This window comes from Aspergillus terreus, genomic scaffold (assembly GCF_000149615.1).
Source record: "Aspergillus terreus NIH2624 scaffold_10 genomic scaffold, whole genome shotgun sequence".
Taxonomy (NCBI): Eukaryota; Fungi; Ascomycota; class Eurotiomycetes; order Eurotiales; family Aspergillaceae; genus Aspergillus; species Aspergillus terreus.
Window position 1 is genome coordinate 133,079 of NT_165933.1, and position 24,952 is coordinate 158,030.

The 24,952-nt window shown below is 57.5% G+C and overlaps 7 protein-coding genes across 7 annotated transcripts; 6 read left to right on the plus strand and 1 right to left on the minus strand.

Annotated features, from left to right (window-relative positions):
* Window positions 1–583: 583 nt before the first annotated feature.
* ATEG_06894 (tyrosine protein kinase SWE1) lies at window positions 584–3,825 on the plus strand (the record flags this gene model as incomplete). The annotated part of the gene is made up of 2 exons (XM_001209580.1): window positions 584–3,046; window positions 3,094–3,825. The coding sequence occupies 2 exons, from the start codon at window positions 584–586 to the stop codon at window positions 3,823–3,825; spliced, it is 3,195 nt and encodes a 1,064-aa protein (XP_001209580.1).
* Window positions 3,826–5,140: 1,315 nt separating this feature from the next.
* ATEG_06895 (uncharacterized protein) lies at window positions 5,141–6,950 on the plus strand (the record flags this gene model as incomplete). The annotated part of the gene is made up of 5 exons (XM_001209581.1): window positions 5,141–5,344; window positions 5,396–5,653; window positions 5,700–5,948; window positions 5,999–6,305; window positions 6,370–6,950. The coding sequence occupies 5 exons, from the start codon at window positions 5,141–5,143 to the stop codon at window positions 6,948–6,950; spliced, it is 1,599 nt and encodes a 532-aa protein (XP_001209581.1).
* An 840-nt stretch (window positions 6,951–7,790) lies between these two features.
* On the plus strand, window positions 7,791–11,132 carry ATEG_06896 (putative mRNA splicing factor RNA helicase (Cdc28); the record flags this gene model as incomplete). Its single annotated transcript, XM_001209582.1, has 1 exon — window positions 7,791–11,132. One exon carries the CDS (start codon window positions 7,791–7,793, stop codon window positions 11,130–11,132), a length of 3,342 nt encoding a protein of 1,113 aa, XP_001209582.1.
* A 289-nt stretch (window positions 11,133–11,421) lies between these two features.
* On the plus strand, window positions 11,422–11,765 carry ATEG_06897 (cytochrome b5-like heme/steroid binding domain-containing protein; the record flags this gene model as incomplete). The annotated part of the gene is made up of 2 exons (XM_001209583.1): window positions 11,422–11,598; window positions 11,688–11,765. The coding sequence occupies 2 exons, from the start codon at window positions 11,422–11,424 to the stop codon at window positions 11,763–11,765; spliced, it is 255 nt and encodes an 84-aa protein (XP_001209583.1).
* Window positions 11,766–11,985: 220 nt separating this feature from the next.
* ATEG_06898 (putative nuclear migration protein) lies at window positions 11,986–15,840 on the minus strand (the record flags this gene model as incomplete). The annotated part of the gene is made up of 2 exons (XM_001209584.1): window positions 11,986–12,854; window positions 12,903–15,840. The coding sequence occupies 2 exons, from the start codon at window positions 15,838–15,840 to the stop codon at window positions 11,986–11,988; spliced, it is 3,807 nt and encodes a 1,268-aa protein (XP_001209584.1).
* Window positions 15,841–18,131: 2,291 nt separating this feature from the next.
* ATEG_06899 (haloacid dehalogenase, type II) lies at window positions 18,132–20,135 on the plus strand (the record flags this gene model as incomplete). Its single annotated transcript, XM_001209585.1, has 3 exons — window positions 18,132–18,825; window positions 19,001–19,020; window positions 19,191–20,135. The coding sequence occupies 3 exons, from the start codon at window positions 18,132–18,134 to the stop codon at window positions 20,133–20,135; spliced, it is 1,659 nt and encodes a 552-aa protein (XP_001209585.1).
* Window positions 20,136–21,372: 1,237 nt separating this feature from the next.
* On the plus strand, window positions 21,373–22,926 carry ATEG_06900 (uncharacterized protein; the record flags this gene model as incomplete). Its single annotated transcript, XM_001209586.1, has 3 exons — window positions 21,373–21,412; window positions 21,547–21,641; window positions 21,751–22,926. 3 exons carry the CDS (start codon window positions 21,373–21,375, stop codon window positions 22,924–22,926), a joined length of 1,311 nt encoding a protein of 436 aa, XP_001209586.1.
* Window positions 22,927–24,952: the final 2,026 nt, after the last annotated feature.

The following is a 24,952-nucleotide window of genomic DNA, read 5'->3' on the forward strand; positions in this document are numbered from 1 at the left end:
TTTAGACTGTGTTGTTGTCACCTTGAAACATTCCTCATCGCTCCACTTCGTTCCAAGCCCCGGGTGGCCTTCATCCGGACCTCAGACTAGACCGATTACGTGACGCCCCCCCCCCGGAGTTGCCTGGGATTGACTCCATCAGGACCGTCACCCAACGGTCGCCTCCTCCCAAGGGCCATCGTGGAGTAGATGGAAAGATCAACCGTTTCAGTCTTCAGCACTCGAACTTTGTAATAACTGGTGCGAATGCGCATTCAGCTCTCGCTGACTCGTCGTTCACCCTGGATCACGCTGCGCCTTACGTTCTCAGCATTCCTCTCTGAGATTTATTTCCAGAACCCACCTTCCTAACTGGCTAAGACACGAGAGCCGCACCGCCACATCCTCTGTTGTTGTCATCAACGCCCTTCGCGGTCGAAACAGGTCGCTACCTCGGGTCTGTCTATCGCGTAGGCCCTCCGTCTCTTTACCAACTACGCCCCCCTCCGCCTCTGCAGGACACCCTCAGGCTCTGGAGGTTCCTTAACTGCCTCAGACCGCGTGTCTGATCCGCCAGAAATCATATCACGTCAAATATCACATCATGGTGGCAACTTTCTCGCCGCACCGTGATGCGGGCGGCACCCTTCACTTGCCGTCTCATTCGGGCATCCACCATGTGGACGCGAGCTCCGCCATCCGCCAACTACGCCGCTCTTTGTCACGTTCGCCATCGAAGAGTTCGAACTTCTCCCTTCTACGAAACCAGTCTCCTTCCAAAACACCATACATCTCCTCTCCCTTGTCGCCATCCCGAAGATCGCCCCAGAAGAGCAACTTCGTCCTCTTCCCGAGCTCCTCCCATCAATCGCCCTTCGCTGTCCCATATCCTCCGAGTGCCAAAATCACTCGACCGGTCATGCGTCGGGTGCGAACGTCGCCCCGAAGCCCGGCGAAGCGCGCTTTGAACATATCGTCCGATCAGGGAAACGCCAAACCCACGCAGTCCGTACCCGCCACGCCTGATGTGGAAAACTCCCCAACCAGCCCGGAGCCAAACACTCAGCCCGTCGACACAGCGAGTGGCAGTGGCTACTTCCTCGCGCCTACGCCGACAGACAGCGCCTTTGCGCCTCGTCCCACCTTGTCCCGCATCGAAAAGCGGCGCAGCGGAACGTTCGGCACCTATCCTACGGTCAGCCCCCTAAAGCGCAGCGACGGGCTGATGAATTTGGACCGCGCGTCTCGGGGAAGCCCGTCGGCCAAACGACGGAGTGTTCATGCGGCCAATCTCACGGGCGAGTTTAGCATATTCGACAGTGAAAACACCCCAGCGCCGGGAGAAGAGTCCCCGGGCGAATCATCCAAAGAAACCGAGATTCCATCGTTCCCGGTCCCTGTATCTCCGTTTAGTCCCTTTGCCACCATCCCAAAACGCTCTTCCTCTCTTCGACGATCAACTCTCCAGCAACGCCAGAGTGATCGCTCGCTCTTCTCTCGCGCAAAGGCCATGGAAGATTCTCCTGATGCCGGCACGCCGACGTCTGTCCGCCCTCGCCTGTCTTTGGACAACAACCTCTTCCAACCCAATCGGGAGAGCATCTTTTCCCCTCGTCCGGCTCCTGTTAGCCCGTTGTTCTCGTCCACAGCCAATGGAGCGGGACAGACACGCCCGGCCGCCCATCCGCTTTCGCGAACCATCACCCAGTCTTCCTCGAGTTCGAGCCTAGTCGAGGACTCGCCGACCCATGAACCCGTTCACAAGAATGACCGACCAAGGGGCGTCTTCGACTTCTCCAAGTCTCTTCCTGCCGGGGCCACGCGCCCAGCGCCGGTACGCCAGCTCACCCGCGAAGAGTCCACGTCGTCGAACGACTCCTTCGCCACGCCCGAAAACTACAAGCTCGTGAAACCGCTCCCGGCCGCGTTCATGTCGACCGGCCTCATCTCCAAGAAGAACCGGAACGCCGAGGACCCGCAAAACTTGCTCGGCATGAGCAAAAACATGCCCGACACTCCTTGCAAGCGGCCTATTAACCTGTTCCCATCGGCGCAACAGGGATCGGCCGAAAACCCGTTCGGCAAGTCCACCATGGTTCGTCCGGCCGATCTAGTTCCGCCGTCGCCATCCGACCCCCTCAGTGCACGTCCCAAGCCAGGGCCTTTTGCGCGGGGCATGGGCATCTTTGGAAGCAGCTTCAATCGGCCCGAGGCGTCCCGTCGCGGGAGCTTTGTGAGCGTGGACGGAGACGAGATGCAGTCGGAGTCGCCGTCCGGTCGACACGATAGCCAACCGTTGAGTGAGTTCGATCTCCCGCCCACGCCGACCAAACAAACATTCTTCCCGTCGCGGACGTACCCCCCGGCCACGTCTCAAATCGCTTCTCTGGAACGACTATCGGAAGCCATGGGAACCAATACGACCCCATTGCATGACCGGTTCCAGCGCGGGTCGCCGCGCACGCCGCAGGACAATCTATTCCCTCCGGACCCCAGTGGTCTGTCGATTTCGGCGCCGAACGACCAGCAACCGATAAAACCCGACTTCAGCTCGTCCAATCTCCCTGCAACGCCCACCGGACCGCGGGATTCACTGTTACAGTCGGGCAAGCGCCCCAGCCTTCCGTTAAATGTCTTCACCGCGCCGGATGTGGACCCCAGCCTGACCTCTCGCTTTGAGCGAGTCGAGCTGATTGGAACCGGCGAGTTCTCGCAGGTATACCGCGTCGCCCAAGCTCAGAAGGCGCCCATGCTGTCGATCTTCTCGAGTGGCCCCAAGTCCCCCAAGGTTCTGCCGGAGCAGGTATGGGCGGTCAAGAAGTCCAAGCAGCCGTATTCGGGGCTGAAAGATCGGGAACGCCGGATTCGCGAGGTCGATGTGCTCAAGTCGCTCACCAACTCGGATCATATCATCTCCTTTATGGACAGTTGGGAGGACAACGGTCATCTCTACATTCAGACAGAATTCTGCGAGGAAGGCAGCCTCGACGTCTTTCTGGCGCAGGTCGGACTGAAGGCCCGGTTGGATGACTTCCGGATCTGGAAGATCATGCTGGAACTGTCCTTGGTATGTACCTGATTCTGTGTTTTTGATAGAGATACTAACTTTCACAGGGCTTGAAACACATCCACGACATGGGCTTTATTCACCTCGACTTAAAGCCGGCCAATATCCTCATTACTTTTGAAGGTGTGCTGAAGATCGCAGACTTTGGCATGGCCACTCGGTGGCCAGCCGAAGAGGGCATTGAAGGCGAAGGCGACCGAGAGTACATCGGCCCCGAAATCCTGATGGGTCGGTACGACAAGCCGGCCGACATTTTTTCGCTGGGGTTGATCATGTTCGAGATTGCCGGCAACGTCGAGCTCCCGGACAATGGCCTGTCCTGGCAAAAGCTGCGGAACGGGGATATGAGCGATGTGCCCAGTTTGACGTGGAGCTCGGAGACCAGCATCTTCCGGGATGCATCTGGCAACCCCGTCTCGGAGGAGCCATCATTCGAGGAGCTCTGCGCGTCGGACTTTGGCGATGACACTTTTGGTGAGGATAGCTTCCTGGGCCGGCCGTCGAGCGAACGGAAAGCGGTGCCGCTGGCGCGGACGGGCGAGCTCGTGGACCCGCCCAGCTTCATGATTGACGCCAGCCACGAGCAAGCGCTGGATAAGATCGTGCGGTGGATGATCTCTCCGGACCCGCAGGATCGGCCCACAGCGGATCAAGTGCTGGAGACGTACGGGGTGCAGTTTATTGCGCGGCGACGTCGGGCTGGCGCGACGATCTACGAGGGGAACTGGGGACCAGCCGATGAAGTGCTTGCCGAAGACGCGGAGATGATCGACGTGTAATCGGCGTGACATATCAAATGCATTTGGGAGGAGTTGGTGCATGCGGTACATACCATATAATGACGGCGTTTGTGATCTGGAATGATTTTGCCTACCTGGGATTCGACTTGGATTCCAATGGAGCGAAGAGCTCTGATTCTGCCAACTCTGTGATTATCGAAGTCACAGTCTCACACTCGTTTGAACGTTTCCTTTGTCTGATTGTTAGCGTTGATGCTTTCCTGATGCCCGGTCCGGATGTCGTGTATGATTGGATTTAGCGGCGAGAGAGATTCTCCGTTTCTACTTTGTTTACCTGTGTACTTGTTGACTTGCTGACTCCTGTTGAGATTCCCGAACTGGCGACTGTATTTTATTTCCTTGGGTTGTGTTGGAGTCGAGACGACTCCGCATGGGGATGATGCCTTGATGTGATCAAGCGGGCTTGAGAACTGGTAATATGTGATTATATGCGCCGATGGTGTAGTGTAAATAATAATATGTCTATCTTCTACTCTAGGATATATGTGTAGTCTGTAGTCTGTACTATGTAGAAGCACAATATTAGTGTTGGATCTATAGAGCGGGATATTTACTGTCTGTCCGTCCAAGTCAGTCACAGGCTATTGTCGGGTAATGAATCTCCCCCATCCGTTCAGATCGGTTATTCTTCTCTCCAGCTGTACGGAAACCCGATCCCGCTTGTTAGCCGACCGCACTGCTTCCATGGCTAGACTGAATCCTTCGCGGCGGGAGCCCAGTGAGAGGCGTCCGGAGCAGGACCGAGAAGAAGCTTGCATCGCTTGAGGCTACTTTGCTTGGCGGGGAGCCTATTACCCCCTTAGCACGGCTTGTCGATGCTTAGCGAGTCTTCAGGGCTGACTATTGTCTGTTGAAGGTCAGTCAGGTACGTACGTATGTATGTGTGTGTGTACTGTCTATGCACATCCGGACTAGCATGACCTCGATCTTGAAGCCCGTCAGACGCGTATCTACCTAGCACCGCAGACTAACGGCCATGTTGACAGCATCTCACCCCGGCACACAAACCCAACTAATGTAACGTGGCGCCGGGCTAGTTCCTTTGGTGTCGTTCGTCCACCAACCACCCCGTCCGGGGCCCCGCGTCTCCAATGGAAACTCGCTCGATCACGGTATATCAGGGCCTTGCTGCTTACCGTCCGCGGCCTAATGGGGTCATGGACAAAGGCCGGATGGCATCCTGGAAGGGGAAGAAGCCGACGGATAGAGATTTAAAACGACCACGCCCCGTGTTATTCAAGTCCAGAGCTGTTCCGTTTCATTCTGGATTGCAGTGAAAATCATTATTGAGAACATGTCGACTGAGAGCGTCGACCGCAAGCACGATGCGCTGGAGAGCGAAAAGGCAGAGGTCGAGCAGAAGGAGATCCTCGCCAACCCGGATCGACTGCACGATGCCTTTGACGGCGAGAACCGCGAGCATCAGATGGGCGTGTGGGAGGCCACCAAGCAGTATCCGTGGGCGTGCTTCTGGGCTTTTGTGATGTGCTTCACCATTGTACGTGTATCTTCTATCTGTATCTTCCGCGTGGTGGTCTAATGCTGTCAGGTCATGGAATCGTTCGACATGTTCCTCAACACCAACTTTGTGGCCCTCACCCATTTTCAAAAGGTGTATGGCGTCCAGACCGGCCCGGACACCTACGCTATCCCGACCCGCTGGCAGAGTGCCCTCTTCCAGGCCGGCCAGTGCGGTGCCTTCATCGGCGTCTATCTGTCTGGGCCCATCACCAACCGCATCGGATACCGCTGGACCACCCTCTTGGGCTTGCTCCTGATGAATGCCACCATTTTCATTTCTTTCTTTGTACGTCGTACGCTCCTGTCTCGTGAAAACCGTCTAATACCTGCAGGCCAACTCCCTCACCCTCCTCGTCGTCGGTCAGGCCCTTGAAGGCGTCCCGTGGGGTTTCTTCATTGCCAACTCGCCGGCCTACGCCAGTGAGATTGCGCCGCTGCCCCTGCGCGCCGCCTGCACAGCTACCCTGCAGATGGGTTGGTCCATCGGGTCCATTATCGTCGCCGGCGCGACGTATGCCTACAATGGGCTCGATAACGAGTGGGCCTGGCGCATGCCGCTCGCCCTGCAGTGGATCTTCCCTGTACGCCCTCCTCCCTATCACATCTCACGAGTGCCAGTACTGACCAACAGACCCCCCTCATGGTCCTAATCTTCTTCGCCCCCGAATCCCCCTGGTGGCTCATCCGCCGCGGCCGCAGAGAAGACGCCCTGCGCTCCATCCGGCGGCTCGGCGCAAAGACCGAGGACAAGGCTCAGCAGTCACTGGCTATGATCGAGCGCACCGTCAAGATCGAGGAGGAGATGGGCGGCCAGCCGACCCTGCTGGACCTGTGGAAAGGCACCGACCGGCGCAGAACCATCATCACTTGTCTGGTGTACGCGTCGCAGAACTTTGCCGGCAACCTGATTGCCAACCAGGCCACCTACTTTTTCGAGCGTACGCCCCTCCCCTCCCCTCCCCATTCTGTCCGTTCCTCCTGGACGAGACTAACGCCATGTAGAAGCCGGCATCGCCCACAACAAAGCCTTCATGCTCAACTTGATCACCACCTGCCTGCAGTTCGTCGGCAACGCCCTCTCCTGGGGCCTGACGTCGTGGTTCCGCCGCCGCACCGTCTTCCTCTGGGGCACCGGCGCCAACGTCCTGTTCCTCTTCCTGCTGGGCATCTGCGCGTCCGTGCCGCAGAACTCGCAGACCAACTACGCGCAGGCGTGTCTGGGGGTGATCATCTCGTTCGTCTATGCCTGCGCCCAGGGCCCCATCACCTACACCATCATCTCTGAGACCTCGTCGGTGCGTCTGCGCGCCCTCTCCACCGCCGTCGGCCGCTCCGCCTACTACATCACCGAGATCCCCATGATCTACCTCGCCTCGCGCATGCTCAACACCACTGGCTGGGACCTCGCCGGCAAGTGCGGCTATGTCTGGGGCTGCACGGCGCTCGTGTGCTGGGTGTCGGCGTATTTCTGGCTGCCCGAGCTGAAGCATCGCTCGTACCGCGAGGCGGATATCTTGTTTAAGCGGAGGGTGTCGGCGAGGAAGTTTAAGACGACCGTTATTGGCGTGGAGGAGAATGAGTAGTTGACGCCGTTGGAGTATCGCCGTGGGTAGTATAATGGAAGACTGTCTACCCGTTTGGGTTAGCCCTGTATGCATCAAGGTCAACATCTCAACTACCGTACATTCATCATCCCTCTCGTTATTATAACACATACCACTGTCCAACGTCTGTGAAATCCGCGAACTGTTCAAAAACAATGAACCAAAAAGACTCATCCTCAAAACCCCCAGCACCCACCTCTCTGCAGAGGACTACACCACTTCCACAAACACCCTCATAAACACCATCTTCCCATCGTGGCCCTCAGACCCGCGCATCCTCTTCCACGCCATGGAGATCTGGGGCGACGGCGCCTTCCTCGCCATCGACATCAACAACCGCAAGTACAAATTCTACACGGCCCATAAGACCACCACTGGGCTGCCCGTGTACGTGCTCCGGCTGCATCGAAAGCGCTGGGCGCTGGTGCGCCGGCCGCGCGAAAATCAGCCGGTGGCGGAGAGACTAGTATCTGCATAATGCGAATGGGTGAAGGCGATGCCGTTTGTGGAGGATCATAATGGGCGGGTTGTGCACGAGAGTCCGAGGGAGATGAGCTCTTTATCTAGTGTAGATGGGGTATAGGCGCAGTAGGACTTATACAAATGACATACATACTATACCATATAAAGCCACGCACCTCTAAAGCCACGCACTCTTGGCGCAACATCTCCCATCGGAGCTCGCACATCCTTCATCCACAACCATCACCACTCCACCTACCTTACACCTACAACACTTCTCGTGTCTACACCGAGACTCAACCAACAATGCCGTACTGACCGACACCCACACTACAAACCGACCACTCATCCCACACAATGGACACCCGAACCTTCATCTCCGACTCCCTCCTCCGCCTCACCAACGCCTCCGACGACACCGTCGTCGACTTCATCCTCGCAACCGCCACCTCCGCTCGCTCGCCCTCCGCGCTGCAAGACAAACTCGCCCCCTTCCTCGACGGCGGCAGTCCCGACGATGTGCGCGATTTCTGCGACAAGCTGTACCGGCGTGTCGGGGCTAGCTCAAAACCGGCCCCTGCCGCCACCTCTGCTTCTGCCTCTACATCCGCATCGACTTCGACAAAAGAGCGCTCGTCGAAACGGTACGCGCTGCTGGAGATGGAGGACGACTCTCTGGGCCCGGTGAATGTCGAGGCGGATCGGGAACGCGAGCGACGGCGCCGGCGGGATCGCGACCACGACCGAGACCGGGGCGATCGCAGTAGCGGCCGCAAGCGCGAGCGCAGTCGGGACGAGGGCGCGCGGTCGTCGAAGAAGCTGCGGCGGCGGGCGGCGGCGGACGAAGATTTCGAGGACCGCTGGGGCGACGAGGACCTCCCCGAGGAGGAGGAGCAGGATGCAGACGAGGGGGAATTTGCCGAGTCGCCGGCCAAGCGCACGCGGTTAGAAGAGGGGAGTGCGTCGGCTGGCGCGGGCGAGGAGGATGAAGACCTCGACCCCGAGACGCGGCGCGAGCTGGAGCGGCGGCGCGACCTCGAAGAGCGCGATGAGTTCGCGAAGCGGCTGGCGAAAAAGGATGACAGCAAGTCGATGAAGGTGGTGGAGGACCGTACGCGGACGGGCGAGGCGGCGCGACGACGCGCGCTGGCGGACGATGCGTCGGCGCGGGCGGCGGCCATGCCGGAGCTGCGGCTGCGGTCGCGGCAGGAGTACCTGAAGAAACGCGAGATGGAGCGGCTGGCGCTGCTGCGGAAGCAGGTGGCGGAGGAGACGGCGGAGCTGCGCGAGAACCCGCGGCTGACGCGGCGGGAGAAGGAGGAGTTTGCGCGCAACCGCGAGGTGCTGCGGATTGCGGAGGAGCGCATGCGCATCGACGACCACCGCGACGGGTACATGATGCCGGACGACTACATCACGGAGAAGGGCAAGATCGATCGCAAGAAGAAGGAGGAGGCGCTGTACAAGCGGTACGTGGAGCGCGACGAGATGGGCCAGGAGCGCTTCGTCACCGAGCACGAGGAGTGGGAGCTGGAGCAGACGGCCAAGGCCAAGGCGCAGATCAACCGCGCTGAGATCGCCGACGAGGGCGACTACGAGTATGTGTTTGACGACTCGCAGAAGATCAACTTCGTCATGGACGCCAAGATGGAGGGCACGCGGAAGCCGTTGACGCAGGAGCAGCGCGCCCTGCAGGAGCAGCTGGACGCCGCGGAGAAGAAGGCCGCCTCCATCGAGGACACCAGGAAGAGTCTGCCCATTTACCAGTTCCGCCAGCAGATCATCGACGCCGTGCGCGACCACCAGGTGTTGATCATTGTCGGTGAGACGGGATCCGGTAAGACGACTCAGATCCCGCAGTATCTCCACGAGGCCGGGTATACCAAGAACGGCATGAAGGTGGGATGCACGCAGCCGCGGCGAGTGGCGGCCATGAGCGTGGCGTCGCGTGTGGCCGAGGAGATGGGCGTGAAGATTGGGAACGAGGTCGGCTATGCCATCCGGTTCGAGGACAACACGAGCGACAAGACTGTGCTGAAGTACATGACGGACGGTATGCTGCTGCGGGAGCTGCTGACCGAGCCGGATCTGGGGCAGTACTCGGCGCTGATGATCGATGAGGCCCACGAACGGACGGTGCCTACAGACATCGCCTGCGGTCTGCTGAAGGATATTGCCAAGGCGCGTCCCGACCTGAAGCTGCTGATCTCGTCGGCGACCATGGACGCGCAGAAGTTCCAAAAGTATTTCGACGATGCCCCCATCTTCAACATCCCCGGCCGACGATACCCGGTGGACATTCACTACACCTCGCAGCCGGAGGCCAACTACCTCGCCGCAGCCATCACCACCGTCTTCCAGATCCACATTACGCAGGGGCAGGGCGACATCCTCGTGTTCCTGACCGGTCAGGAGGAGATCGAGGCCGCCGAGCAGAGCTTACAAGAGACGGCGCGGAAACTGGGGAGTAAAATCCCCGAGATGATCATCTGTCCTATCTACGCGAATCTGCCGTCCGAGCTCCAGACCAAGATCTTCGAGCCGACGCCGCCCAAGGCGCGCAAAGTCGTGCTGGCAACGAACATCGCCGAGACCAGTCTGACGATCGACGGCATCGTCTACGTGATCGACCCGGGCTTTGTCAAGGAGAACGTCTTCAACCCGCGCACGGGCATGGAGAGCCTGGTGGTGACGCCGTGCTCGCGGGCGTCGGCGAACCAGCGCGCCGGACGCGCCGGGCGTGTCGGGCCAGGCAAGTGCTTCCGACTGTACACGAAATGGGCGTACTACAACGAGCTGGAGGAGAGCACAACGCCCGAGATCCAGCGCACCAACCTGAGCAGCGTGATCCTCATGCTCAAATCGCTCGGCATCGACCAGCTCCTCGAGTTCGACTTTATGGACCCGCCGCCGGCGGAAACGATCATCCGCGCGCTAGAACAGCTCTACGCGCTGGGGGCGCTCAACGACCGCGGCGAGCTGACCAAGATCGGGCGGCAGATGGCCGAGTTCCCGACGGACCCGATGCTGGCCAAGGCGATCCTGGCGGCGGACCGGTACGGGTGCGTGGAGGAGGTGCTGTCGATCGTGTCGATGCTGGGCGAGGCCAGCGCGCTGTTCTTCCGGCCCAAGGACAAGAAGATCCACGCCGACAGCGCGCGCAACCGCTTCACCGTCAAGGACGGCGGCGACCACCTGACGCTGCTGAACATCTGGAACCAGTGGGTCGACTCGGACTTTAGCTACGTCTGGGCGAAAGAGAACTTCCTGCAGCAGCGCAGTCTGACGCGCGCCCGCGACGTGCGCGACCAGCTCGCCCGCCTGTGCGACCGCGTCGAGGTCGCCGTCAGCACGTGCGGCGCCTCCAACCTCGTCCCCATCCAGAAGGCCATCACCGCCGGCTTCTTCCCCAACGCGGCGCGTCTCCAGCGCGGCGGCGACAGCTACCGCACCGTCAAGACCGGCCAGACCGTGTACCTGCACCCCTCCAGCACGCTGTTCGAGGTCAACCCGCGCTGGGTCATCTACTTCGAGCTGGTGCTGACTAGTAAGGAATACATGCGGAGCAACATGCCGCTGCAGGCCGAGTGGCTGATCGAGGTGGCGCCGCATTACTACAAGAAGAAGGATCTGGAGACGCTGGGGCTGGAGCGGAAAATGAAGGGGGAGGGCGCTGCCGGACAAAAGAGCCGTGACTAGTTTGACTGTAAAATAGCCTTCATAGCATCATACCTATCATTCTTAAATCTAGACTATACTGTAGCTAGAGGATCCCTACAATGTAGTACCTATGTAGTATGTAACCAATCACACCCGTCCGATTTCAATTCTGACCGCGGCTCCGGCACGGATAACCTCGGTTGTTCCCCAGATTAACTGACGGCATGACATGCATTATATCCCTCCCCTCACCTCTTCTCTACCTCTACTCTTCAACTACACCCACTACAACGACCTCTAAAACCACAAAAGAGAAAGAAAAGTCAAAATGTCCCAATCCTTCACCCCCGCCGACGTCGCCGCCCACAACTCCCCAGACAAGGGCCTCTACATCATCATCGACAACAACGTCTACGACGTGACCAACTTCGTCGACGAGCACCCGGGCGGCGCGAAGATCCTGAAGCGCGTGGCTGGCAAGGATGCCACCAAGCAGTTTTGGAAGGTATTTTCCCTTCTTTTTCCTTCGTCTCGATCTGGACAGTTTGTGTGGCGAGATGGCATGAGACGAGATGCTAACGTGGGCGGCTGCAGTACCACAATGATGGCGTGCTGAAAAAGTACTCGCCTAAGCTTAAGATTGGGGAGGTGAAGGATGCGGCGAAGCTTTGATTTTTTTATCCTACTATACCTTATCATGTCATATCTATTCTTATGTTGAGCTTTCGCTCGGTCGGGTTGTGATAGAGTACCTAGGGGGCAGAGGGCCGAGTCAGAATAGAGCATACACCTTCTATCAACATCCTCATGTAGATTACCTATTATACAATACGCTTACTCGCTAACAGACTGGTATCTGGGTATAGATCGACACGCTCAAGCAAAAACTAGATCAAAACCCGCGGAACGGATCCGGCATTTCCTCCTCGTACAGCAAATCCACCTCATGAAGCCCCGCCTGTCGCAGACTCCACGGGCTGGACGGCTTGCGGATGTGCCGGCGACCGCCCGCCGCCACGCGATGCCGGTTCGACTCGGTCTGGTCGATAAACGCCTCCATGCGCACCGTGCCGATGGCCTCGAAGAAATTGCCCGTGCGCACGCTCGTCTCCGACGTGCGCCGGCTGCCGCTGCTGCGGCCGCTGGTCATAGTCCCCGGGCCTGCGCCGCCGCCAGCCATGTGCGACTGCCCCGGGCCCGGCACCGACGGTGGCAGCGCCGCCCCGTGGGTATCGGACGACGCCCGCGTCGACGCGACCGACGGCATCGTGCCCTGGCTGGAGAAGCTGCGGATGGTCGGGATGGGGATGCGCGGCGCCGTGTTGCTGCGTTTGCGGCTGTGGTTGGAGAAGCGCGGGACGGTCGGCGGGTCGGCGGCGTCCAGCATCGCCGGGTCGATTTCCGGCACCGGCTCCGGGTGGTTGAGGGCTCGTTTGCCCTTCGGGGTGGGTCGTGGGCGACCCTTTGCGATGCGGATCGAATCGCGGATGGGGTTGCGGCGGAGGGCCGCGGTGGGGGCCGCCGGGGAGGTGTATTCCTCTTGCGGGACGGGTGGCAGCGCGTCGAGGTCGTGGATGCCCGAGTGGCTGAGGAAGGAGAGCGCCGTCAGCCAGACGTAGTGCCGTTCGACGCTGGTGGCGGTGAACTTCAGCGCGCGTTTGGGCGTGAGGATGAGGATGGAGCGGTTGAAGGGGGCGGCCTGGTTGGCGCCCTTGGGCAGGGGGTTGTCGTCTTTGACGTCGAGGACGGATTGGATGGTTACTGCTGCGGTCAGTGGTTTGATATAGGATCAGGGGACGACGAACATACACTTTCGGCCACTTTTGCCAAGCAGCGCTGGCCCACTGGTCGGCTGCTTGCTGCTCCACATGACGGCGCGCTCGTACGGGGCCAGCCACACCCATCGTTTGTGGCGGACGCCGCTGTTCGTGATGTTGGCCGACACTTCCTCGGGGTGCTTGTTCTCCCAGGCGTCCTTGGACTCGCCGACGCCGAACGACCGTCGTCGGACGTATTTGAACATCCACTCGCCCACCATCGTCTGCGCAATCGCGTCCACCACGCTCGTCGGCTGCACAGACGTGGCCGTCGAATCTTCTCGCTCGTGCATAAACCCGCTGGAGGGAGCCCGTGAGGGTACCCGTCGATGGGTGGGACGTCCATTGAACCGTCGGTCTAGTGGCATGGTCACGTCGTCGAACGGGAGAGGTGGCCGCTGCCGAGGGCTTTCCGTGTTGTAGGAAGACGTCGACATGGGGGACGCTCTGCTGGGCGGCCTCTCAGTCTCAGTTTGAGACATTGCAGCAGCGGAGCGGACGCGACGCAGCGTAGGCCGGCGGACGATCGAGTGGCCGCCTCGGTCAGAGAAGTTTCGCGGGAACGACGGAGTCGGACTCTGACGACCATCGCTTCCTGAGTGAGGGAACTTCCGGGAGCTGAGCCGGATGGGGACAGGGAAGGGCGGAGCGACACTCGATGCGCCGCTCATGCTATCATCGAGACTGGGCTCACTCGGGCTCCGGGTCCGTATTTTTTGGTGGGCGGCGGCACCGTTGGAGATCATGGCCGCCCTTCGGATGTCCTGCTGGCGCACGCCGGAACGTTGGCCGGCGTGGGACGGACCAGCCTGGTCCTTCTCGTGTGCAGGGGTTGGTTCGTAGATCTGCGACTCCGGATCGAGCAGATGCTCATCGACTTCCGCTACGGCAAGATCGTCAAAGCTCGTGCGTTCCTGCGCGGAGACCAGTTTACCTCTCCGGATCTTATAGGCGGCAAACGGGCGATTGAGAAGCTCGTCGTCGGTGAAGATATCCCTGGCCGCCTTGGGCGATTCATCGTCACTGCCCTGATCGAATCCCGCGAAGAGACTGCTACTTCGCATGGGCCGTCTCATGTCCGACCTGGACTCGTTCGATAGAGGCCCGTTGTCGTTATTCCCTGGATACGCCTGCTGCACTTGACTCACCGACTTATTCCGTCCTGGCGCCTTTGCTGGGATGGGTGGCGCGGCGATATCGCCTTTCGCTGTCCGCGGAGGGGGTGGACGATACGGCTGTACGGGGACATCCTGGCTACTTTTCAAGGGGAGATCCTGAATCGCGGATGGCAGGAGGCTCGCGGGGAGCTTGACCGGCCGCTTATCGATGCGAATCTCCTCCGTCTGGATGCCGATCGTCCGACTCGGGACCATGGGGCCGAAGTTCGCTTGACAGGAAGCATTCTTCGTCTGCGGCGGCAGCACCACGCTGCCTCTCGGCGAGGACGGCTCCGAGCATGGGGGGTGAATGGTGATCATGGGGACGTCGAGATCGGGGCTCCGGTCTGGGGAGGGCTCCTTCGTAGCGTCTTCACTAGCAGGAGGCTGTTCCGTCTGGACAGATGCGCACACCATATATGTCTGTTGCAGGTCCCTGGGCGGCGACGCTTCGCCGATATTGGGCGTCCATGGCGGCGTTGGCAGCTCGCCCACGGTCTGGCAAGACGTGGACACCATATCTGTTGTAGTTTCCTTGGGGTGCAAGTCTTCCGCCTTATCCTCGACTGTAGGAGACGGCGGCGGAGAATACTGAATGCCCGCATCGCGATACACGAAAGTAATCGCGGGCTTCAAGGGGCTGGTGGCCTCTACGCTGCCGTCTGTGCGAAGCCCTAAGTGATCCACGCCGCCTTGGAGCGACAGACCCAGGATCTTTCGTGCCTTCTCGCCCATATTATAGGACGTGTGGGAGTTGACGGAGGCCGGACGTTCCTCTGGCAGCGCCTCGGGCGAATCGGGCGTCAGATCATGCTCCTCCGGCAAATCAAACTCATCCTCTTCGTCAAACGCCAGCTCCTGCGCCAGGTTCAGCCCATCATTCTTCATCCCCGGCATATTGGCGACACTCGCCACCGAGTAGCGGATATTATGGCAATCGCCTTCATCAGAACTAACGCTCGTCACGCTCGTCCGACGCCGCTCCTGACTGCTCGACCGCAGACTCAAGGTATCGCTATCCTTACCCGGGATGCTTTCATGGGGCGGTTCAGGCGCATCACGCGTCGGCGGATGGAACGAGCCGGCCGCCTGCGCCGCGGCGACTTCCTCCAGCACGATCTTCAACCGCCCCTCGACAACATGCACCTTGCGTTCCAAACCGCGCCGCTCGGCCTCCCAGGTCTGCTTTTCACGATCCCAGAGCTGCAGGGTGCGGTCGACCTCCTCGTCGCGGCTGCGGGCGCGCTTCTGCGCCTGGTCGAGCTTACGGCGCACCTCGGCGATGTTCTCCAGGGCGTCATCGCGCTCTTTGGCGAGCTCGGTAAGAGCGGACGAGGAGCCGCCCTCGAGCAGCTGAAGCTGGTGCTTGAGCGAGCGGGTCTCGCGGGAGGACTTGGACAGACGCTCGGTGAGGTCTTCATTCTCGTGGCGCGAGTCGTCCAGACTGCGCTCGAGCACGTCGATCGCCTTGGCTTTGTTCTCAACATCCCGGCGCAGAGACAAGATCTCCGAGACGAGCGAGGCGTGAAGGGTGGGCGTGAAGCGGCGCGGGTCCAGCGGGGAGATGGTGTCCTCCTCGATGACGTCGTCGTAGTCGCTGCGCCCATCGGGGGAGAAGGGTTGGGTTGGGAGAGAGGTGGGAGAGGTGGGAGAGGTCATAGGGCCTGGGGAGGAGTCTCCTCGGGAGTGAATGGAGGCCCGTTGGGGGGTGGTAGACGGGGTGGGAAAGGCCTGGGACGGCGGCGGAGTTTGCAGCGCAGAATCCGTAGCCATGTTCATTGACGGGAGGGCATCAGTCGAATCGCTCCGAGAGTTATAGTTATCATTGACGATGCATAGAATTGTATGACCGCTGAGGAGCGCTGACCAGCAGCGAGATCTGTTCTGGGTTGTCAGATTTGTCTCCAAAGGAAGAAAAGAAAGGTGAAGACAGACCGAACGAAAGCTCTACGCGGTCACCCCAACAGACCAGTCCGGAATCAACCCCCAATCGCCAGACGAGGTCCCTTGCAAGTCATGCAGTGAGGGGGTTCAGCGAGGATGAATGGATGGGAAGCGGGGGGAATTGCAAGACGCAAGACGAAGATCGTGTTATGCAACCAGAAAGAACGGCGGCTGTCTTCGATCAGGGTCAAACAGAAGCAGTGGAAGAGAGACGAGAGACTGGATGTCGAGTGTTTGTCGGCCCCGTGAGATCAGCGCCGATCCAGGTCGAAACTAAGTCGAATCGAATGGGGAATCGCAAGAACGCGTCCGAGCATGGCGACGGCGCAGGGAGAGCCACTCGATGGCAGCCCAGGCTAAGCACCTCGAGCATGATTAGTTTAGCATCTCCAGGGGGGGGAGGTGTTCGTTAGTGAGTTAGTGTGTTAGTTAGGGGGAAGAGTGGGCGATGGGGAAGTCATCGCGACACCCGATTAGTAGGCGAGGGTCCACCAGAGCTGCCACGCCAATAATATTCAGATGAGAAAGGGGGAATAGAGAGGATGGCTGGCCAGTGAAAAGGGGGATCGTCATGTATTTTGGGAGGATTTTGCTATAATCTCGATATTATCTATTATCATGATACAATTGATGAGTGTAGTATTCTATATTTGTTCTACAGGATATTCTACGGGGTACCATCATATGATCCAAAGTCATAGTATACTTACCAGTATACTCTCACTCCATCACAAACAAAAAAAAACTTCCCGCCTCATCCCCTGGTACCTAATCCCCGGTCCTGGTCCTGGTCCCTGGTCCAGCTCCACTTCCACGTCCACTTCCACCTGTTCAGCCTTTTGACGCGCGGGCCGTCGTTCAACTCAACTTGGTAGGCTCCCCGGCCGGAAATTACCACGGATTCCTAGGTATCTAGTACCCTGTTGCTGCGGTGCGGTGCTGTGTGCTGCTGTGCTGCTGTGCTGCTGTGCTGCTGTGCTGCTGCACCACGCGCACTCGTCACGCCGGCAAGCGAATAAGCATAATTCAATTTCGTCCATTGTTTCAGATGCTGGCCTGCATAAAGAGAGGTAGACACGGAGTGGCATGTAGATACGAGGATTGTCCCTGCAAACACCACCGGGATTTGCTCGGAACCGTCCTTAGCAATCATCGTCTGGTCTAGATCCCAACGCACCAAGGAGTCCATTGGCTCATATTCGCCCATCGCAGGGTCTTAGTAGGGTCTTTATAGGCGCTCACGTACTTTGTACGGGTGCTGTAGACGGAATAACTATCGCCACCAGTCCACAACGGCCCCCGAGACACTGGATGGAACGTGAGCACCAGACCAGACTAGTTACGGAGTAGACACTCGACACGACTCGACGTCGCCGATAGACTTCGCATGGCCCCGTCTAGTCGACCCCACCGTGTCTTAGTGGCTCGCTTCAGGGGCACAACCTGACAGGTCACCCGGTCCCGATATTAACGGAGATGAAGGCGAGTCTCAATATTGGGAGTTCCATGGTCGAGACAGACATCCCGTCGCGTCATTCCGTTTCTCGAGGCGATCCTGGATTCGGTTCGACCGTTGACAGTACGTAGTGACCCAGCGCAACGTCGCGGCCGGAACCCACTGGATCGCGCGCACTAGTGCACTCGCAGATGCAGCGCACAGAGCAAATGGCCGGTCGCAGACACGGATTCGCCGTTGAGGATCATCGGGCTGCAGCTGTCATCCCGGCTAGTTGCCTCGTTGGAGGGTCCATTGGACGAGAGCTATCAATCTGAGGCGACGGAGGGTGATGAGTTGTGCAGTCTTTATGGCGGACTCTTGTCTCCTATCACATCCGTCCATCCATCGAGGATAAGGAGTCGGAGCACACCCAGATCGGTTGGACGGGATCGATATTGACGATTATTGTTAATAATTGCTGGTCCTTGCAGGTCGCATCAATAATCACTTCCTCCTCTGTATATACTCCGGAGGTCATCCATGTACAAGCAGTCCTGACTAATCAGGCACCATGACGCATCTACCGATGACCGAGGTTATCCTCTCTCTCCATGTGGACGATAAGTATCCCATGCACCAACAAACAACAGACACACCCACACCCATCTACTCCGTACGCAACATGTCCCTAACAAACCCACCCCAGGTCCTCCTCTTCGACGTCTTCGGCACCGTCGTCGAATGGCGCACCAGCGTAACCAACGCCCTCCGCAGCGCCCTCTCCACCAACCCCTCCACGCCCGCCGATATAGACTACCTCTCCCTCGCCGAAGAATGGCGTAAATCCTACTCCCACTTCACGCGGACCTTCGACCCAACCACGCAGCCCTTCGTCTCCGTCGACGAGCACCACTACACCTCCCTAACCGCCATCCTCGCCCGCCGCTTCCCCGACCTCGCCGCCACCCTGTCCGACGCGCAGCGCCGCGATCTCGCAACCTGCTGGCACCGGCTGGAGCCGTGGGCCGATTCCGCGCGCGGGCTGCACGATCTCAACAGCCGGTTCCGCACCGCGACGCTGTCGAACGGGAATGTCGACTTGCTGCGCGATCTGGCGGCGTACGGTGCTCTGCCGTTCGTGGAGATCGTCAGCGCCGAGCATTTCGGCGCGTATAAGCCGGCGCCGGCGGTGTATCGCGGCGCCGCGGCAAGGTTCGGTGTAGAACCCGGGCAGTGTGCGATGGTTGCGGCGCATCTGCATGATCTGAAGGCGGCCAAGGCGTGCGGCCTCCAGACTATCTATGTTGCGCGGCCGCTGGAGGAGAATGGGGATGAGGAGGCGGCCCGCGCGGAGGGGTTTGTGGATATGTGGGTGGGTGTGGAGGAGGGGGGTTTGGGGGAGGTGGCGAGGCGGTTTGGGATTCTTTCTACGTAGTTGTGTATATGGTGTAGATGATATCTATGATGTACATGAGGCATGAGTATGATATAGTTACTCGGAGTACACCGGGTGTTGTGAAGCAACGCAAGTTTATGCATCCTTGTAAGAAGACGATGACGCAGCGGATAAAGTAATTGCAACATTGACCGATTTGTCAGCTCATCAACTAACTAACTACCTCCTCCGGAGTACTACTTACTGCAGACCTCATAAACTACTATCACCAGCAACTACCAGGCTTGTAAAATGACAGACCAGGTATGATCTCATCATCTCCCAACAACCCATCTAACTGATTAGGACCAAATCTACCGCCACGCTGACGCAGACGGCCACTTCCGCCGCAAAGACTCGGTCTTCCGGTCGTTCGTCTCCCCAGACGCCGACGCCGAGTTCCCCGCCGAACGGGACCGGTACGTGCTGTACCTGGCGTACGGATGTCCCTGGGCGCACCGGACGAACATCGTGCGCACGCTCAAAGGGCTCGACGACATCATCCAGCTGGTGGTGCTGGACCCGGAGCTGGGGCCGGATGGGTGGTTCTTCAGCGGGCGCTGGGGATCAGCGGAGCGCGACCCGCTGTACGGCTTTGGCCTCCTGCGCGAGCTGTACTTCAAGGCCGATCCAAACTACACAGGACGGTACACGATCCCCGTGCTGTGGGACAAGAAACGGGAGACGATCGTCAGCAACGAGAGCAGCGAAATCATCCGCATGTTCTACACGGCGTTTGACGCGCTGCTGCCGCCGGCCTGCCGCGAGTCGCACCATCCCGCTGGCGGGCTGTACCCGGCGCATCTGCGCGGCGAGATCGACGCCATGAACGAATGGGTCTACGACAAGATCAACAACGGCGTGTACAAGACCGGCTTCGCGACCACCCAGGAGGCCTACGACGCCAACGTGTACCCGCTGTTTGAGGCGCTCGACCGCGTCGAAGACCACCTCGCCCAGCCGGGCCACCAGCCGTACCTGTTTGGCGAGCACATCACCGAGGCGGATGTGCGTCTGTACACGACCATCTGTCGGTTCGACGTGGCGTATTATCTGATCTTCCGGTGTAACCTCAAGATGATCCGCCACGACTACCCGCGCATCGATAGCTGGTACCGACGGTTGTACTATGACGAGTCGGAGCGCACGCGCGGCGGTGCGTTCAAAAACACGACCTTCTTTTGGATTGTGAGTGATGTGGCTGTCAATGCGGATAGGGCTGACCTTGGCAGTATAAATATAACTACCTGAAGGCGTTGGGCAAACGCATGGGCGGTTCGCAGACGGTCGTTCCGGCGGGACCGGTGCCGGACATTCTGCCTCCGGATCTGTGAGTAGGGCTTATGCGCGTGGGACGTATGAAAGATTGTGGAGATCGAGTTCCACAGGAGCTTGTAGTCGGGTCTTTGGTGTACAGCCGTCGACTATATTGCTTCATTTTCAATCTCAAGAATGTATTCCGTATATGTCCACGATACACTCCAGAGCTGGAAAACAAGTTCTCCGAATGAACAAGCACATTGTCCACTCACTTACTCAACTACCTCAGACTAGAATCGGAAGCAAAAGCCGCCAATCAGGGGTAGCCAGCTAGTCAGGTAGCCAGCTAGCAGACTCCCATCGCAGAACCCCGACACGGGAGAAGAAAGAAACGGTCTAACGGCGCGGGATTTGCTGGGTCCAGTCCAGACGCCAGCTAGTCGAGGATATCACTTAATCGAGTAACGGCCGGGGATCAGCCGGGATCATGATCCTCGCGGCTCATGTCTCAGTGCATGACGGAGGCAATAGCCATGTCATAATGACGGTGGTATTGGAGCTTTGCCTGGTATGGAGGCCGTTCTTTTGCCCGATGGAGCAGCGATCGGCTGGGGAAAGCTGTCAATCGGCTGCGACGCCGACGTACGGACATCTTGAACGTGCTGCGGGACCACCGACGAGGACTGATTCGGCCGAAGGAGCTAAGACGGTCTAGCGGCCCAAGGTAGTGGGACTCCCCTGAACCATCCGACTACTAGTTCGAGGTGCTAGGCAAGGACCTAGTGGTCGATGTCTTGGTTTCATCTTGCGATCAGGACGACGGATGCGGTGTGAGCTTGGACGGGGTGAGCGAGAAGAAGCGTGCGTCACGGAATTGAGTTCTCGCGTGTTCCGGGGTCTATGCATCAGATATGCATGCATGTCGTGCAGGATACTCGTGCTCGATATCAGATGGCGGTGGTGGTGGTGGTGGTGGTTGGCGTGGAACATTCCGGAGACGCTTCGGTCAATATAAATAGAATGGTTTCTCCATATCAATTAGACAAATTAGAGAACGGCGTCGCCTTGACGCGTCTGAGTCAAGCGTGCAGTTATATTGCGATGGTCGAGCAGCGAGTCAGTTTAATTATTAGGAGCGGATGGAAGTGAAGCTGCATCGATACTGGGCCTCGGGCCGCAGTAGTTCCGGGACTAGTTTGGAGTAGTCTGGCCATCCACGTGGAAGACGATGGGGCGCGATATTGAGTGGATATCAGCATCTCCCTACAGTACGTACCAGGTAACGTTTTCCACAATCGAGCCGCGCCTACAACCGAGCCGCGCCCTTTCCACCAAAACTCCTACTTCCTAAATTCAACGCGTCTTTTCTCATCACCACAATTTAATATGCATCTTTCTAAAGAATCGCGCATTCAGATGGCTATTTCAGCTTATCAGAAAGGCCAGGTTAAATCAATTAAACGCGCTGTGGCCCTTTTTGCTGTCCCCGAAAGCACTGTACGCGACCGGCTTCATGGTGCTAAATCACGGTCGGAAACACGCGCCAATGGTCATAAACTGACCGAATTCGAAGAGGAATTACTTCTAAAGCGATTATTAGATGCAGATACGCGAGGATTTCCAATTCGACCCGAATATCTACGTGGAATGGCCCAGGTTTTACTTCGCAGTCGTTTACAAGACCCTACCGCAGCTATCGGAACTAAACTGGCCTTATAACTTTGTTAAACGCCATCCTCAGCTCCGTACGCGATATACAAGGCGTATTACCTATCAGCGCGCAAAGCAGGAAGATCCAAAGGTTATAGGCCCGTGGTTTGAGACCGTACGAGCGACTATTCAAGAACACGGCATACATGAAGACGATATCTGGAATTTCGACGAAACTGGCTTTGCAATGGGAGTCTGCTCTACTTCAAAAGTGATTACTGCAGTAGAGCGAAGCGAGCGACCGCGCAGAGTTATTCAGGGCAATCGTGAATGGGTTACAATCATCGAAACAATCGGGTCAAGAGGCGTATATCTACCGCCAGTCATTATATTAAAGGCAAGCGTTCAACAGGCTGCCTGGTTCCAAGAACCTAAGCTGCCTCGCGACTGGTGGATTTCTACTAGTCAGAATGGCTGGACGACTGATGAAATAGGCCTTCTCTGGCTGAAAAATGTCTTTGAACCGCTTTCTAAGCGCTATATGACTGGTGCAAAGCGCTTGCTTATTCTTGACGGCCATAGTAGTCATTTAACTGCTGAATTCGATGATTTCTGCAAGCAGAATGCAATAATATGTCTCTGCATGCCTGCCCATACTTCACATCTTCTTCAACCGCTTGATGTGGGCGTTTTTGGCCCGCTTAAAGAGGCGTACGGAAAGCTCCTTGAAGACCTTATGGCTGCTGGCAACAACCATATTAATAAAGAAGACTTCCTATCGCTATATCCGGACGCCCACAAGCAAATCTTTACTTCGGCCAATATCTGCAGCGGCTTTAGAGGAGCAGGGCTTAAGCCGCTTGATCCAGAGCATGTTCTTTCCAAGCTTACCTTTCAACTGCGTACGCCTACACCACCACTAGTTGAAGGCTCAGTTTCCTCTGCTTTTCAGACTCCGCAGAATACTCGCCAGCTGAATCGAAAGGTTCGAAGCCTGCAGAATAGCCTTAATAGAAAGCGGCAGCTTTCTAGCAGTCCTATTGCGCATATTCAACATCTGGAGAAAGCAGCGCAGATGGCGATGCAAACTACCCTTCTTTTGCAGCAAGAAATTATGGGCTATACGCGCTGAAAATGGACGACAACGTCAAAAAAAAGCAAGAAGACGTGCTGAGATAGGTAATGACCGCCTTCTTAATGTGCAGGAAGGTGAAAATCGCGTTCAGCAGCTTGATACGCAGCTTAATGAGCAGCCTGCGGAATCTACTCTAGCGCCTCGTCGACGAGCTCCGCAGCGCTGTAGTGGGTGTGGAACAATCGGACATACAATTCGAAATTGCCCTAGTAGATGGCTATAATTTCATGTATTTAGTTAGTTAGATTTAATGGCGTTGGTGGTTGAAAAGCCTTAGGAAATAGGAGTTTTGGTGGAAAGGGCGCGGCTCGGTTGTAGGCGCGGCTCGATTGTGGAAAACGTTAGATGCATAGGGTTAGGTAGTATCTACTCCGTAAGTAGTCAGTCACCATAGGGTATACCGTATGAGTACGGTGCAGAAGGACGACAAAAATTCCGGAACTATAATTCCCTCACCTCTCCACCACCCGTATGAGGTGCTCGGTAGTTCGATTGGAAGAATCCTACTCGGTAACATCCCCTGGATCCTTGTTAGCTCGTGGAACCCATCCGCCATGGACCGGGCCGGCATCTGTTCGTCGGTCAGGACGGAATATGGCCGCCGGCCAGCAGGGGATGACGGTCTAGGCAGGGATCAGGCCATGGAGTTCATTCCTTTGGATTAATAATGCGACCGACCAGGTGTACCCTGAGTACTCGATGGCTCCTTATTGGAGAAGGGGATGCAACAATAGGGGGTTGCAGGATCCCCTCGCAGTCCTCGTCGGTCACGGGACTGCTATTCTACACTACCTGATAGTGACAATGCGACAATAGTATAGTGCCCGAACGGATGATGATCTTCTCTCTGGAAGATAGTGAAACGCTAGATATCCCGAGAATCAGGATGATGGGTTTGGCTACGACCCGACCAGGGGCGCGGAAGGTTCGATGATGATTCCGGGTGGACATGACGGTGGGGGGCGTAAGGGATGTTGCTGCAGGGTGACAGTCTGGTGGGGAGCCGGAGATTATGTTCTCCGGATATACAGAGGACCTAAGGTGTAGGAAGTCTCCAGGTACTCGACTCTAAACACCGCCACCAACGGAGGTATATTCCTGGCCTGTCATGTCTACCCGAAACCATCCGCACGACTTGAGTTCCAGTGCGTTGGGATGGCGTGCAGTGGGCCGAGATAGACTTTGGTGAAGGGGAGCATCCATGGGAACGAGCAGGATTTGGTGAGTGGGGTTACGCGAGTCTCCAGTTAGGTAGGTATGTACTGTACTTAGGTGCCTTAATACTCTTAGGTATCGAGATACCCAGAAGGTAGAGTAAACTACCAGGATGGTGGAAGTACTGAATACTTCGGTACGTGCGCACTCGTAGGTACCTCTAGAACAATACAAGGTTCCTACTAAGGTACCTAGTAGTCACGGGTATCTCCTGTATCCACCACGTTCTTCTCGTTTACCTTCCCTTTCGACCAACAACACTAACCGAGACTAAAGAGCGGTTGGTGTCCGACAGGGGTCATCGTTCTGGAGACTTCTTCACCGTGTGGTGTTTTGGATGATAATATATTTCCATCGACTCCTGAATCCAAGACTTCTAGAATATCTACGGAGTACATGGTACCTCTTGAGTGGTATTCAAGGAGCCTTGCCTACCTGGTCTTTAACCGATCCTGACAGAGTACCTAGACCGAGTCGACAAGACGGTTGCATTCCTGCTCTATTCTACTCTACTTCCTCTTCTTTATTCGACCCCTTCTACTCTCTACCTACGGATCAAATACCCTTGATCGTTGTCGGTGGCAGACTGGAGAATCGGAGACCGGACATCCTCATTTATCGGACTCCGCCCACTGGTCGCGTATCCGTCATTGCTCGAGTCCGTTTGGTTTCGTCTTTTCCTCACTACCTATTTCTCCTTGACTCTCTTGAGTCTCTAATTTTCCTCTTTCTTCTTTCTTCATCCTCTCTCTGTCCATCTCAATTGCACAAGGTACGTGGCTCCCGCTCGGCTGGACCTGGTGTTCCT